Consider the following 14436-nt stretch of genomic DNA (forward strand, 5'->3'; position numbering starts at 1 on the left):
CAGCTTGTCACTGCATGTGAACCAGGGATCATGGTTGTAACAAACACTTGTCAGTTTTAAAACAAGCCAGCTTCAAGCAATGAGTAAGTGTTGCCAAATTTCTGCTGCCAGATGTGCGGGAGGAGAGCAGTGCACAAGCCTAATGCCCACTCTTGTTCATTTCAGCTCATGACGTGGTTAAATATGGCATAGAAACACAGCCAGTATCTCATCCCTACATGCTGAATAAATAGGTGGCAAAACCATGCCAGAACTGAGTATTACTGGCAATTTAGTTTTGAGGAGTGGGCTAAAATATGTTGTACAATTGTGAGTCTAATCCAGCCTCCCAGGCCTCTCCATTTCATCCATGAGGTTGTTTCAGGAAAGCCACATCTACTTACCCTACACCTGACACTATATATGTAAGGGTGAGGATTGGCTGAATGGGTATTTGTGCAGTGCTTCCCAGTGTGCAAGAACCATCTTGCAAAGCACTGTATGCAGCACTGGTTGTCAGCACAACGTACTTGGCGGGCCCTGTGCTTGGTGTTTCCGAAGCCACAGTCTACTGGGATGGCAAAGTCATTGCACAGGCATTTCTGAAGTGCCTGACAATCAGCGGGCCGTTGGGCATTTGGGAAGCGCTGTGCAATCAGGTGACAGATCCAACTAGGATCTGTCACCTGATGTCATTAGAATGTCAGATGGAAGAGGAACAAGCTTGTTTTCTGCTGCCCAGAGGGGAGGATTCAAATTACAAGGAAGGAGATTCTGACAGAGAGAGCTGTTTGATAGTGACATGGACTACGTCAGAAGGTGGAGGACTGGAGGTATTTGAACATAGGTTGGAAGGCCACCGGTCAGGGATTCTTTAGCCATGATTGCTGCATTGGGGGAGTTGGACTAGATGACCCCTGTAGTCCTCTCAACTCTACAATTCTAGGATTGACAGATGGGTTGTCCTTACCCCTACGCCCGCGGGAGTAGATAAGGATTTGACTTGTTGAGATGGAACTGTCCCCCCGCCCCTGCTATACTCAATCCATACACCACATGTTATTCTACTTTGAAGGTAGCTAAAGTTACAATAATAAAGACCTATCAATAGATAGTAAAGCAGATTCAAGGGCAGGTACCGTAGATTAAGTTGCAGCTAAGATTCACTTGTAAGGGTTGAGCAAGTGTTAGCTCCCATTTCTGTAGGGAGAGAAGTGAAAACCTATAGGTTTACATTCTTTGTTTGTATACTGTATTACATTATGCTTGAGGCAAGGAAAAGGCAATTTACACAGCCAAGAGTTGTTGGGAAAACAACAGAAATAGAGACACAGGTGCTTTATAAATGATTAATAAGGTTTAAAATCATCCATCTAGTCTTAACTCAATACAACGGATGTGGTCATCGCCTGACTTAGGAGTATTGTTTTACTAATAAATTACACTTTGTGTTTTTTAACCCTCAAATTAGATGCAACACACATATTTAGGTATTTGAAAGTTTAAACATTTTCATTCATGCAGTGTCTTCCTCTACAATTAATGTCAGAAACTAAAGATATTTTGAACCCAGAAGGGCACTTACCTTCGGGTACAACAACAATGTTGTTTGAATGGAGGTATCTGGAAGAGAACAGAACATTTTCAAGGGCCGGCTGATAAGAGCAGGTGGCAAATATTCATAGATGAAACTTGATCAAAGACAGCATGCTGTATTTTTTCTTCATTTCTGCAAAGGTAACACTCATATGGCAAACTATGACTGACAGACATTACCCTGAGTTTTGATCACTCTGCGTAAAACAGGACTCGCACTTCCAAGTTTTCCTGAATCAGATTTCCTCTTCTTTCATATTGAGATTAGATCAAAAAAATCACATTTGTTACCAGGCTGCTCTGTACATAATGCAACTACCATCATATATGGTTTCCAAGACAATGCCTTGTGGGAAGGAACCCAGGAAAGAGAATAGAGAGGCAGACAAGCAGAGACCTACGTCTTCACCTACTCCCAACTGGGCTAGTTTTTGTTTTGTTTCCAATGTCTGGCTTTTAACAAATCCATGCATTTTTAAAAAAGCTGTGAGCCTTAAAAAGCTGGGTGTTAAATCTGCTAAATAAATATACGTTTTGGATCATAGAAGAATCACAATATGCACAGCAGTTGTTTCCCTAATACTCACTTTGTTGGCAAAGGTGTAAGATAAATATATAAATAAGTCATGTCAAACAGCTGTGTCATATGACTGAAACAAAGTAGCCTGAGGTGAGTGTGTTGATACATTCTCCCTGCTCTAAACCAGCCCATGGTCAGTGGGCACCTAGAACCTTTTAGCTGTTTCCTCTCAGCAAGGATCCCTGTGGAATTCATTCTGTGACTGAGTAAAGCATGCCTCCTATTTAGTTCTCAGAAGTAGATTTGAGAATGTGATGGAGAAGCTCATAGGGATACCATTCACAAGAAGAGCCTTCACATGGCACTCTGGCACTTGGGAGACTGTGAAAAATCAGTCATGGAATCAGCCATATCAGAGTCCTGAAAATTCATTTTAGACAATTTTTTCATACACCACAAGAGTCAGAAGTGCAGGAATCATCAGATCGTTTTATATTTTTATAGCATCTTCTCAGATTTATTTCAATATTTAAAAAATTCTAATGTCAACATTCATTGGCAAACTGTACAAATGGTGTTCTTGTTTATTATTTAAGTTTACATGTTTTACTTTATTCTATAAAAAGGATAATCATCAAGTGAAAGCATACTGACAAGCCCAGGCAAGTTGAGGCCAGGATATAGAAAGCTATTTTAGTTTTGTCCGAGCGTTTGCATGTGCCCCGTTCCATCTTACAATCTGTTTTTGAAGGTCCATTTACTTTCAAAAGCATTCTGCCTTCTGGCATGGGAGGCTGGTATTCAAGAAATACAAGCCCAAATAACTTGTGTGGTTCTTTGGATCCTGGTCTATATTTACCATCATAGGCTGGTAAAATTTTATATAGTGCTCTCTGGTGGTGAATATTTGCAGTTACTGCTATTCAGAAATAAATATGTGATATTCTCTTCAAATTGAGATTTGCTAGATGTCTCAAGGTAGTTAGATGTTATTTACTGCTTGAAAATTGAACTTTTGCTCATTCAACATAGAAAAGGGGTGTGCAGGATAAGTAACCTGATGGAAGTATTGGATTGATTCTTGCTTCGGGAGAATTCAAACTTGAAGGTATTATGGTGGCAGAAGATGAGAAATTATGGCTTATAGTCAGAGTTCCAAGCTGAAGTTTTGTTTTGGTTTTTTAAAGGAATCTATATTAAAGATTCTAGACAGTGCTATGGAGTTTGAAAACAAGGGAGATTTTCCCCCATGTTAAAAATAGCCATCCTGGAAGTAGAAGGTACATTCACAAATTAAGGACCATGTGGTAACTCTGGATCAATGAGGCCAAACAAAATTCTCATATGTTCTTAATCGGGATCCCAAGAATTACATCAAGCATGCCAAAAGTTTTGAATGTGCTCAGTGGTGTGATGCTTTTTTTTCCTTCTTCTTTCAAAAAAGGCTGTTAGCTGAAACTCATTGGAGTTTCAGAAACAAATTGATACTGCAGAGGGATCTGTTTTTCAAAAGATTACCAAATATAAGAGTGCAGCTGTTTAGGAAACACTAGTTCAAAGACCCAGTGAGCATGTGGAAATAGCCATGTCACTATTTAGATTTAGCCTTTGCATGTCCACTTTAAAACTTGGATATTTCTAAATACCATAATAGAAAGAGAAATAGTCACCAACAGAAAGATTATGTAAATCAGAATCTACGGCTCCATGATGTTAAATGTTTCTATTCATTTTGAGAGCTGTTTCCAAAACAACAAGAACTTTACATAATTTTAATTCCTAGAAGTCAGCACTAATTTTTATTAACCCAGATGGGTCACAATACCAGGGATGCTAGGGAAACTTATTTGATGATCCAAAATCTGTGAGCCTACCATAAAGCAATGCAAATTATAGCTATAGCAAGGAGTTTCATCCTGCTGACAACTAGTGTGCCCTTTTTTTCATTGTTGCTCCTCAGTTAGGTTTTACTATCTGATACACATTAGCAAGATTACTATTATTATGATTCATCCTGCATGCAGAGCCCAACCTTTTACTATCCAGCAAAAGACACAGGATAAAGGGTTAGGGGGCATGACATAATTAAGACAAGAATATTTAATGTGTATTAAACAAGCTCTCTCTGGTTTTCAGAGCTTCTAAAATTACCCTCCCTCCAAACCTTAATTTCAGGCAGGATTTTCTTATGGCCTCATCAGATAATCTTTTTTAACTGCCTGGTGGCAAAACACGAAGAATATCACAAAAGCTGTACTTCAGCTTCATTATGAAATAGAATTCACCTCAGACAAGATGAGGCAAGATTAGTTCTTGAGTAAGCTACAGGCCATAGTGACCTGTAAGGCCACTATGCACAAATGCACAAACCAGGAGGTGCAGCTTTCCAGGGGCAAGAAGAAAAAGCTCAAGTTTAGACTACACTCCTTGGTTATCTATGCCATGTGACCCAAAACATCTTTAGTTCTACACATGCCCGTGACAGCACAGAGGACATAAAATGTGACCTGATACAGTCCTGGATACAATCACAATTCCAAACTGGCTATTTAAATTTGCAAGGGTACATTTTCATGTTGCCATGCTTACTGGAATTGCTGCCAGGAAGCAGCAGCTGAAGGAATTATTCATCAGCTAATGGTTGCATTACTGTAGGATGCTTCTTGTGTTGTATTTGTTCATAAATTGATTTTGGAGACATTGCTGAAAGGAGGTATATAAATTCCCCACTTTAAGGCTTTAGGCAATTTAAGGCTGTTCAGTCACAAAATAGCTGTGGTGCATCAATAAAACTGCTATCATATTTGCAAAGCTAAGTAGGATCCAGTATAGTTTCTAATTGGAAGGAGGACCATGTGTTGAGATTTCTGTATTGTAAGGAGTTGGACTCATTGACCCCCAGGGTCCCTTCCACCTTACAATTCTATGATTCTATAACAGTTTGCATATGAAATGTGCAATGGGGTTGACTATATTAGGAATACACGTGGTGTTTACTAGTCTCTTCCGCCCCCTGGAAGTTGATGTTATAATCCAGGTTTTGGGCTCCTTCCTTGAGAGGTAAGAGGCAGAAAGAGCTGTAGCTGGACTGTGGGATTGGCTGTTGGGTAAAGATGACAATCCAAAGAAGCAAACAGTGCAAGAAGATATAGAGCCTTGAAGTAAGAAACATTCACTATTTTCAAAATGTAAACTCATCAATGGCTGATAATTTAATGGAACCACCAAGTACAAAGGTGGCATGCCTATGAGTATTAGGCGCTAGCAACCGATAACAGATGTTTCTCCTAGATCACAGGTCAGCAAACTTTTTCAGCAGGGGGCCGGTCCACCATCCCTCAGACCTTGTGGGGGACAGGACTATATTTTTTTAGGGGGGGGGATGGAGAAATTCCTATGCCCCACAAATAACCCAGAGATGCATTTTAAATAAAAGGACACATTCTACTCATGTAAAAACATGCTGATTCCCGGACTGTCCGTGGGCCAAATTTAGAACGCGATTGGGCCAGATCCGGCCCCCAAGCCTTAGTTTGCCTACCCATGTCCTAGATGCATTAGCCAAGCCAGAGTTGGAAGCAGAATATCGGATGAGATTAACTTTAGTCCAATATAGAAAGATAATCTACGTTCTTAGCCATTGCAAACAGCACTCCTATTTGTGAACATACCCCTCTCTCCTACTCCAAAACATATTACAAATTTGCACTTGGAACTCCCTGGCTATTGAGATTAGGCAGGTACCTTTGCTGGACTCTTTTTGGCACCCGCTTAAGACGTTTTTGTTTAGGCAAGCCTATCCACACATGCAGAAGAAGAAGAAGAGTTTGGATTTGATATCCCGCCTTTCACTCCCTTTAAGGAGTCTCAAAGCGGCTAACATTCTCCTTTCCCTTCCTCCCCCACAACAAACACTCTGTGAGTGGGGCTGAGAGACTTCAAAGAAGTGTGACTGGCCCAAGGTCACCCAGCAGCTGCATATGGAGGAGCAGAGACGTGAACCCGGTTCCCCAGATTACGAGACTACCGCTCTTAACCACTACACCACACTGTAGTTTACATGTAGCTTACAGTTCATTTTAATTCCCCTCTGAATGTTTTTAATACCTGTTTTTAATTGTCTTTTATTGGTAATATTAATGTTTTATCATTTTTTGTAAGTGACCTAGGGTTTCATTACAATCAATTAATTTTGTCAAATAGAACAAAACAAAAAATAAAAAATATTGCATTCCAGTAGATTTTACAAAAGCAATATCCAAAAATTAGTGTTCATTCTGGATACTTTTAACAAAAGAATGGGATTTAAATTCTACATTTATTATATTTCTATGAAAAGATAGACTTTTTCAGTTCTCTGAGCAAACAAACTAGGAGCTACAGCCTGAATGCAGAAATCTTTGGCATGGTGGTCCCTCCAAGCTGTCCCTTGAACCACTGTCTTGAAGCATATGAAGAGACAGCACATGAGTGAAATTAGGTCATGGAAAGGCACTAGGACAAAACAGACTAGCTCTTTAACAAACCAGATTGTTCCAAAACGAATTGTAATATATTTACCTATATAACTTCAGAACCTTACGTTCAAGAAACTCATTAAACTAAAGGGCAGAATATAAGGAACAAGACACCACACACTCACAGTTCCACAAGGTTTGGAAGCTTCTGGGCAAGGTTTTCCGGCTAAAAAAGAAAATTGTGAAGTTTTTGTTTAGTTTTTAAAGAAAGACTCGATATCTAACTGGCAAAACAGTTTGCCAAATTCAAGATGGAACTAACATGAGGCTCTGAGTGTCAGAAATCCAAAACAGGGAACAACTGTTTTATGTGGCCCACCACCCCATCTGGCACTGATAATGAAACCTGGCTTAGAGCCTAGACTTGGATGACAGCGACTGTTGTCACTGGAAAGATGAAAGAATTTCAATATGCCAAGAAGGCCTGAAGATATCAAAACACAGAGGGTGGAGCTAGCTTCCAAATTGGGCTCTAGAAGAACAGCAGACACCTTCTACACTAATCAATCATTATGCCAAAATATTAACAAGTGTGATTAGCATCTTCCAAGTTCAACATGTACTGATAATGCAGATAAACTCACATAGCATATACATTCTTTAGCATGTAATAACTTAGAAATGTCCACTGAATATTTAGGTGACTTTATAGTAGCCTAAGGCAGAGTCCTATTAGCTACTCTAATGTTAAGTCAGTATGCCAATATTTTTCAATTACTATAATGCATTCTCCAGACAGCCAGAAGTCTTCTAAATATGGAGATCTTCTAAAGCAACATTTTATAAGAGATCATGTTACAGCAGCCATGTCATGCAATTTCCACATGAAGTGCATGATGTTAGTTTTGTCTTACACAACTCTGCAGGGGTCCTATTTCACAAACAGATTGCCAGTGTATTACTGGCAGTCAGATATTTTCTTTACTGTGGTGCTGAAGCTTGATTCCAGGATAATATTTTGAAGGTCTTGAAAGCTCACTTTCACTGAGAAAGGCAGCACGTCCAATATGTGTGCCTCTCATGCCCCAATTTATACATGACAGTTTGCGGCTTTTTCCTACGTAGTGGTTTTCAAGCAAGAAAAAGGTCAGACTTGAAGTGGCTCTACATTATACCAAATTTAGCTTTTATGTTCAACTAGGGTAGGACTGCCCATTTCAACATTCAGATTGCCATCCTTTCTTTGGCCAGCATTTCCCTACTGTTTTCAAACACAGCATATGCAGTATAGTTCTTAGCCAGAAGCAGTCTCATAATTCTTCTGTTTGTTTTCCATGCCATGCTGCAAAAATCTTGAGTAGTGGTTTCCACCTACTGGGGAATTAACGCTAAAACACACTGATTTCCCTCCTAAGCAATTTTGGTAGCCTTAGCAGCACCTGGTGTCCTTGTTATTAGGTTCCATTTTTTAAACATACATTCATAAATAGATAAATACAATCATGTAAGTGTAGAAGATAAAACAAAAACTAGCTCAGTTACTTTACCAGCACTTGTATAAATTGTATAAGCAACCAAGTCTGAATAAATTCTAATGAACTCTTTAATGTGTTCACCAGCCTAATAAACAATATTCACTAACTATTCTAAGAAACCTAAGAATCTTGCCTATTTATTCCTACAATGCTTCAGGATGCCCATGATTAATATTTCACCTCTTCCATGAACATAGTAGTTATCCTTATGTAGATAACAATCTGCCATACAAGCATAACAGTGTTGAAACCAACAAAAACATTACATTCGTAGTACAATTTCTGCTCCTGCAACAGAACTTCCCCTTCCTTTCCTAATCTTGCAACTTCACCCAATCTACTCTGGAGGGTTTGGGAAATCTGCAATCTGATTAGGGACATATGATGAAGTGGAGGGAGTTGAGGTTCAGTTCATTGGATTCAACCCATAATTTACAAGGCTGTTGTAATAATTAACAAAAAATAACTCCCCATGAGCTGGGGAGAAGGAAAGCACCCCACAGCAAAAAGAAATAAAATATGCTGGCAGAAATATACATTTTTTTTTAAATTCCAGGCTCTTCTTTTTAACTTTTCAAAAAGAAAATCTGGCATGCTTCCCAAAGTTTTTCCTCTTTTAAATGTTTTCCAACACATCATATTGACTGGTATGAAGAAGCACCAGAAACATAGGAATAAACTGAAATGTCAGGGGGTATTTTATACCCCATATGCTTTTCATGCATACGAGATGAAAACTGTAGGAATTAAGTAGCTGAAATTTGATGACTTGGTTACTACTGTGCAAGTGAGAAGTCCTAAAAGAATTTAGTTATATCTGCAGTGAAAAACACATACAGTGTAGGATTGTGCCCCAGCACTGGCCAAAATGATTAAGAGCACCTGGTAAAAATGGCAGCATTCTCTGAGTGTAGGATCTCCCACCCAGGGGACATTTAAGAATGTCAGCTTCTACCTAGTCTGAAGTGCTCTGGTCCATACATAGGCCTCCAACCACTTCAGTGAGAGCATGGCAAGGGCAATACAGGAAACATTTCCTTATTCCAACATCAGGTCCCTAATGTGTTATTGGTCAAGTGCAAATACTGTCGCCCATATCAATGAATGGCTATCATTTACATACGGTACAGTATATTGAAAAAATTAAGGTACACTCAAGGACAGTGTCCTCCACATAGACCCTAAGCATCAACAAATATTTTGCTAGTTGTACATTTTTAAAAGTCATACCAAGGTAGTCAATGAATTTCTTTTCATATAGAGTCTCTCCAAGTATTGCAGTCCTTCATCCTTCAGCAGTTCTAAAGGGAAGTGATGGAGATTTCGGTAATTTAAGAATAAGTTCTTGTGCTTTTCTAGCTTTGCCTCCAATATTGTTTTACAGAGTTCTGATGCCATGACAGGTTTAGTCCCAGCCACCATGTTAGAACTCTACACATCGCAGAAGTTCATTTCTAAAAGGGAAAGCAAAAGACAAGTAGTGTTTTAATAAGGCTCTTACTTGGTTTTCCCATAGCACTATTTTTCTGAAACATGCTTGTTTATTTTAAACATTCCTACATTCCTCTGTATTTCAAAAGACAGGTAACAAAAGTAGAAACCAAATAAATATGAAATCGAAGGAATTGTGTGTGTGTGGGGGGGGGGGACAAAATACAGCACTAAGATCTCAAATCAAAAGCCATGTATATCTATCTACCTTTAGGGAAAACAGATATCTGACTAGTTAGCTAGAAGCACTTTTCAATCAATGAACTATTAGTATTTGACATCAACATAAATTCTTTTGCCTAGGAAAGTAATGAATGGCTGGAAACAGACAATACTTTTTGAATATTCCTGAAGAAGGTTTAGGGGATGCACTCTCATTATGTGTACCTAAACAAGGCACACTTAATTTGTTTCACTGTTGCCTCTGGGCAAATAAGTTGTGCAGATTTTCCAATACTATTCAAAAGCCTGTTTATTAGCAGAGAAAGTGGGGTAAGCATACACATCATGAACAGTAATTTCCTTCAGTTCTTTCAAGACAGGTAAAAGCTGTCTTCAGACTATATTATACCAAACAAGCATAAAAGCTAATACAAGTAGAGTTATGGCACAGGAGATTTTATATTAAGGCTTTAAACTCCCAAAATATATTTATCTGAATGATCTTGTGCATTTCAGGAGTACTAGGATTTAAATCAGTCAAAAAACCAGCATGGACTCCTTTTCCTAAGACAGATATGGAGAACTTCTACAGATGGCAGCCCTAACTGCAACACTCTCCTAAATCAGAAGGAATAGCAGGAGGGAAAGGGTCTGAAGGGTACCAAGGAACATCATTGCATAACAAGGAAGAAGAAACGGTGATAAGACTGGCTGAAGCCTTTCTGTCAATCTAGACCAGTGTTTCCCAACCTTGTGCCTCCAGATGTTTTTGGCCTACAACTCCCATCATCCCTAGCTAGCAAGACCAGTGGTCAGGGATGATGGGAGTTGTAGGCCAAAAACATCTGGAGGCACAAGGTTGGGAAACACTGATCTAGACAATGTTTCTTCTTGATAATTTCTGGGGAATTTATTTGTTTGCAGATATCAATGAATGCCTAAAACAACTCAAAAAGGGAAGCTTGCATGGTAGGCAACCTCTGAATAGTGCTTATCATCACTGAGAGCCAGTGTGGTGTAGTGGTTAAGAGCGGCAGTCACATAATCTGGGGAACCGGGTTCGTGTCTCCGCTCCTCCACATGCAGCTGCTGGGTGACCTTGGGCCAGTCACACTTCTGTGAAGTCTCTCAGCCCCACTCACCTCACAGAGTGTTTGTTGTGGGGGAGGAAGGGAAAGGAGGTTGTTAGCCGCTTTGAGACTCCTGAAGGGGAGTGAAAGGCGGGATATCAAATCCAAACTCTTCTTCTTCTTCTCTATAGTTGAGCGAACCCCATTACTAGGCTAGGCTAGGCTAGGCCCCACTCCAGGCAGAGGAAAAACATCTACATGAAAGTCACAAGATGAATGCATATGTGTCACAGTTTGCATATGTGGCATGACACTAACACTGGTCACAGCTTCTGTTCCAACCTATATGCAGCCGGAGATGCACCTGCCTGTTCACTAAGAAAGGACACACTTTGTGTATATATGTATAGGATTCAATTCTCTGCATCTTCAGGTGATGTCAGTCAAGAGTAAAGTGGAATAGCTAACTGCTGCCCTCCAGATGTTGTGAACTACAGCTTCCATCATCTCTGACTACTGGAGATGCTGGCTGAAGACAGTTCAAAGTACTAAATATCTGTAGGACTTGGCACAATGGTGGCTATCCCTGCTGTATACAGGGATCCTGAAGCAGAAGTACAAACTTTCAGACATAATATAAAGCAGCTTCATTTGTTCCATGACATGTGGAAATCCCACCTGAGGACTATCATAAGATATTCATAAACCAGGAAATAACACTGGGCATAATTCAAGCAGAAGTAGTACATTTCACCCTACAAGGATACTTTACCATTGGTCTGAAGGTGGCCATATTTGAACAAAGAAGTTTCAGAAGGCAGCTCCAGTGTGAATCTGAAGAACTACAATTATTCAGGAAGTTCAACTCTATTCATTTTTGTCTCCAGAGTCAATAGTTTCCTTCCCCTCCTTCCCACTATAAATATTAACTCAGCATTGCTAAGGTGATTATTTTTGCCAATCAATAATGCTGTAAAAGTCGTCATGCTTATTCTGCATAAATTCTAGCTTGGGTCCAATTGTCTCTACCTGCACCGCTTGCATATAACTTCTCTCTGAAATTTATAGTTCTTCCGCCCCCACACACGCAGCTGCCAACCAAGGATTTAACACATCTACTGAAGTGGACTTCTGCCCACAAACGCTTATGCCACAATAAGATGTCACAAGACTTCTTCCCATTTTTTAATGTAACAGAATAACACGCCAGCCCCTCTGGAAATATTAGGGTTCCCATTTTTATTTGCTGCAAGCCGCCTCGACATGTCCCGATAAGAAGCGAATAAATAATAATAATAATAATATTTTTTCGAGGGGCGGGGGGCTGAGGGAGAAAACACAATAATGAGAATGAAGGGGAGCCTGGAAGGAAGGAAAGGGAGCTTATGTCCTAAATGCGGTTTAATCACCGTCAAAGAGAGACCGTCGTTGGGGGACGGGGATGGGTGGCTAGGTGGGAAGAAAGCCCATAATTCCCCCGTGTTGCCACGTCTCCATGGCAACAACGCCTTTGTCCCGACAGCGGGAGGCAGAGAAGGGAGAAGCAAAATCCGTCTCTTCTTCACTCCTCACTTCGCTGGATATGCCGCTGGGAAAGGGAGGGCAGCGAGGGGGCGTCGCAACTCACCTGCGTTTCTATGCTGAGGGGGGCCCAAAATAGGAAGCGCCCTCACTCAGCACAACACGGGGAGAGAAGGGGCGGGGCAGATGGGGGAAACACCAACTAACATCAACATCCGGTTAACGAACGGGAGGAGCGGGGAAAGAAGAGTGAGTGGGGGGAGAACGCTGATTGGAAGCTGGAAGGGGCGGGCCCAGAAAGTCGCGCGAGAGCTTACTCGCGCGGCTCTTCTGCTCCGTGTTTTCATGAATAAATCGGGCGGCGCTCTCGAATCGAGCACGGGCGAGAGACGGGCGCATGCGTGGCCTTGCCCTCTCCTTCTCCATAGGTCCCATACCTAGCTTGTCCTGCTGGCATTGTCCCTGAGCGCTTCCCGCCTTTTTTGAGAGCGCGTGCGTGCGGGGCCACGCCCATAACCGCCCTTTTCCCTCAGCAAGCGCGGCCTCCCGTTTCTCTTGAGGGGAAGACTTTGCTATGGATACACGGTACGCCATGAAAGCACATCCCTGCTGCCCCTTCGCTAGTTAGTTTAGGGTTGCTGGGAATTGTAGCCCAGATTTTTCGGATGGGGAGGGAAATGTCCCTCCCATATGCTTTAAAATTTCAAACTCCGCAAATAACAGATGTATGGTGTGTATGCAAGCCTCAGGTGTGTTGCCACTTTGGGAGATTTTGCCTTCTTTTCCTCACCTGTTTTAAGGTCCTTGTTTTTCACGACTGGACTTTCAATATATATATTCGGGGTGGGGATGGAAATTGCCTAACAATTAAAGGGAAATTTAAGAGGAAAATCCTCTGAAAAACCAAAAATATTTTTGCTGATACATTTCTGCCAGTTCTTGCGTAAGCAAGGAAGATCTGCACCTCTGACCGAATAAGGAACGGGAAACAGCAAATAAGGAACTCGAACAACAATTTCCTTAAAATTTGACAAGTCTTTCTTTCAAGACAAATCTGGGTTTCATGTGTTAAACATATGATAAATGTATACCATGAAATACAGTATTTTAAGCCAGAAGGTTGTCAGTTGCACCCTGAATTCCCTTTCATTCTCATCTGTTCTTCAGAATAGAGTACCTAGTAGCTAGGTTGCTGAAATGTGAAATTAAGATTTTCCTTATTGTTTTGATATCATCATAGCTCCACAGGACTGCCTCACCATCCATTCTCAATTAGCTGCCCACAGGACAGTTACACTGGATTTATTGTGCTATATACACTCACATAAACTACATGTAAGGTTGAGTAGCAGGAAATTTGATCTTGCAAGTACCAAGTGGATGACGAGTTATTTCTGTTTGGTTTAGTACCTGGAGTGAAGCCATAATGCAACTTCATGCTAAGCATGCCATCATCTTCCCCGGTCTCTCTGTTTATTCTTAAGAACCAGGAGAACTGGGGCAGCTTAAACCTTCTCATTGAGAATTATAGAATTGTAGAGTTGAAAGGGACCGTAAGGGTCATCTAGTCCAACCCCCTGCAATGAAGGAATCTTTTACCTAACATGGGGCTGAAACCCATGACCCTGAGTTTTAAGAGTTTCATGCTCTAACACCTGTTTTCATATTTATCTGGGTCCTGCAATAAAATTTAATCATTTTAAATAATGAAACTAATACAGTAGTACCTTGGTTCTCAAACTTAATCCATTCTGGAAGTCTGTTTCAAAACCAAAGCGTACCAAAACCAAGGTGCACTTTTCCATAGAAAGCATGTAATGCAAAACATAAAAAAGTTTGAAAACCTACTTCCGGTTTTTCAGCGTTTGGGTTCCAAGTTGTTCATGATCTAAGGTATTCAAAAACCAAGGTACCACTGTAATTACTTTGATTTCTAGCTCATTTAATATTCAACTAATTGTGTAAATGATGTTCACTGATTTTACTAGAATTGAACCTATTTGTGCCTAAGATAGGTAAATTTCAGGTTTGGAATGGAGAAAACTTGAGAAAAGTTCCAATGATTTTCTAAAATTTGTAATAAACTGTATTTTGTAGTAATTACT

General features: G+C 40.4%; 1 protein-coding gene across 7 annotated transcripts in view; it reads right to left on the reverse strand.

The window, feature by feature from the left end:
• The window catches only part of LRRC28 (leucine rich repeat containing 28), a 54876-nt gene extending 42297 nt beyond the window's left edge, over positions 1-12579 (reverse strand). For 3 of the 7 annotated variants that reach the window (XR_014558046.1, XM_083713235.1, XM_083713232.1), the window contains exons 1-4: positions 12438-12578; positions 9318-9541; positions 6738-6778; positions 1565-1602 (exon numbers count right to left, since the gene is read on the reverse strand). Coding sequence is in view for 4 of the 7 variants with exons in the window: in XM_083713235.1 (XP_083569361.1) it covers positions 1565-1602; positions 6738-6778; positions 9318-9509 (271 nt within the window). In the remaining 3 variants the exon portion in view is untranslated. Of the gene's footprint in view, positions 1-1564; positions 1603-6737; positions 6779-9317; positions 9542-12219 lie in introns of those variants that run through there. The other 4 variants (XM_083713234.1, XM_083713233.1, XM_083713237.1 and 1 more) reach the window with 4 other exon arrangements.
• Between the last annotated feature and the right edge of the window lie 1857 nt (positions 12580-14436).

Source organism: Podarcis gaigeae (genome assembly GCF_964106915.1).
Source record: "Podarcis gaigeae genome assembly, chromosome: 14".
Lineage (NCBI taxonomy): Eukaryota > Metazoa > Chordata > Lepidosauria > Squamata > Lacertidae > Podarcis > Podarcis gaigeae.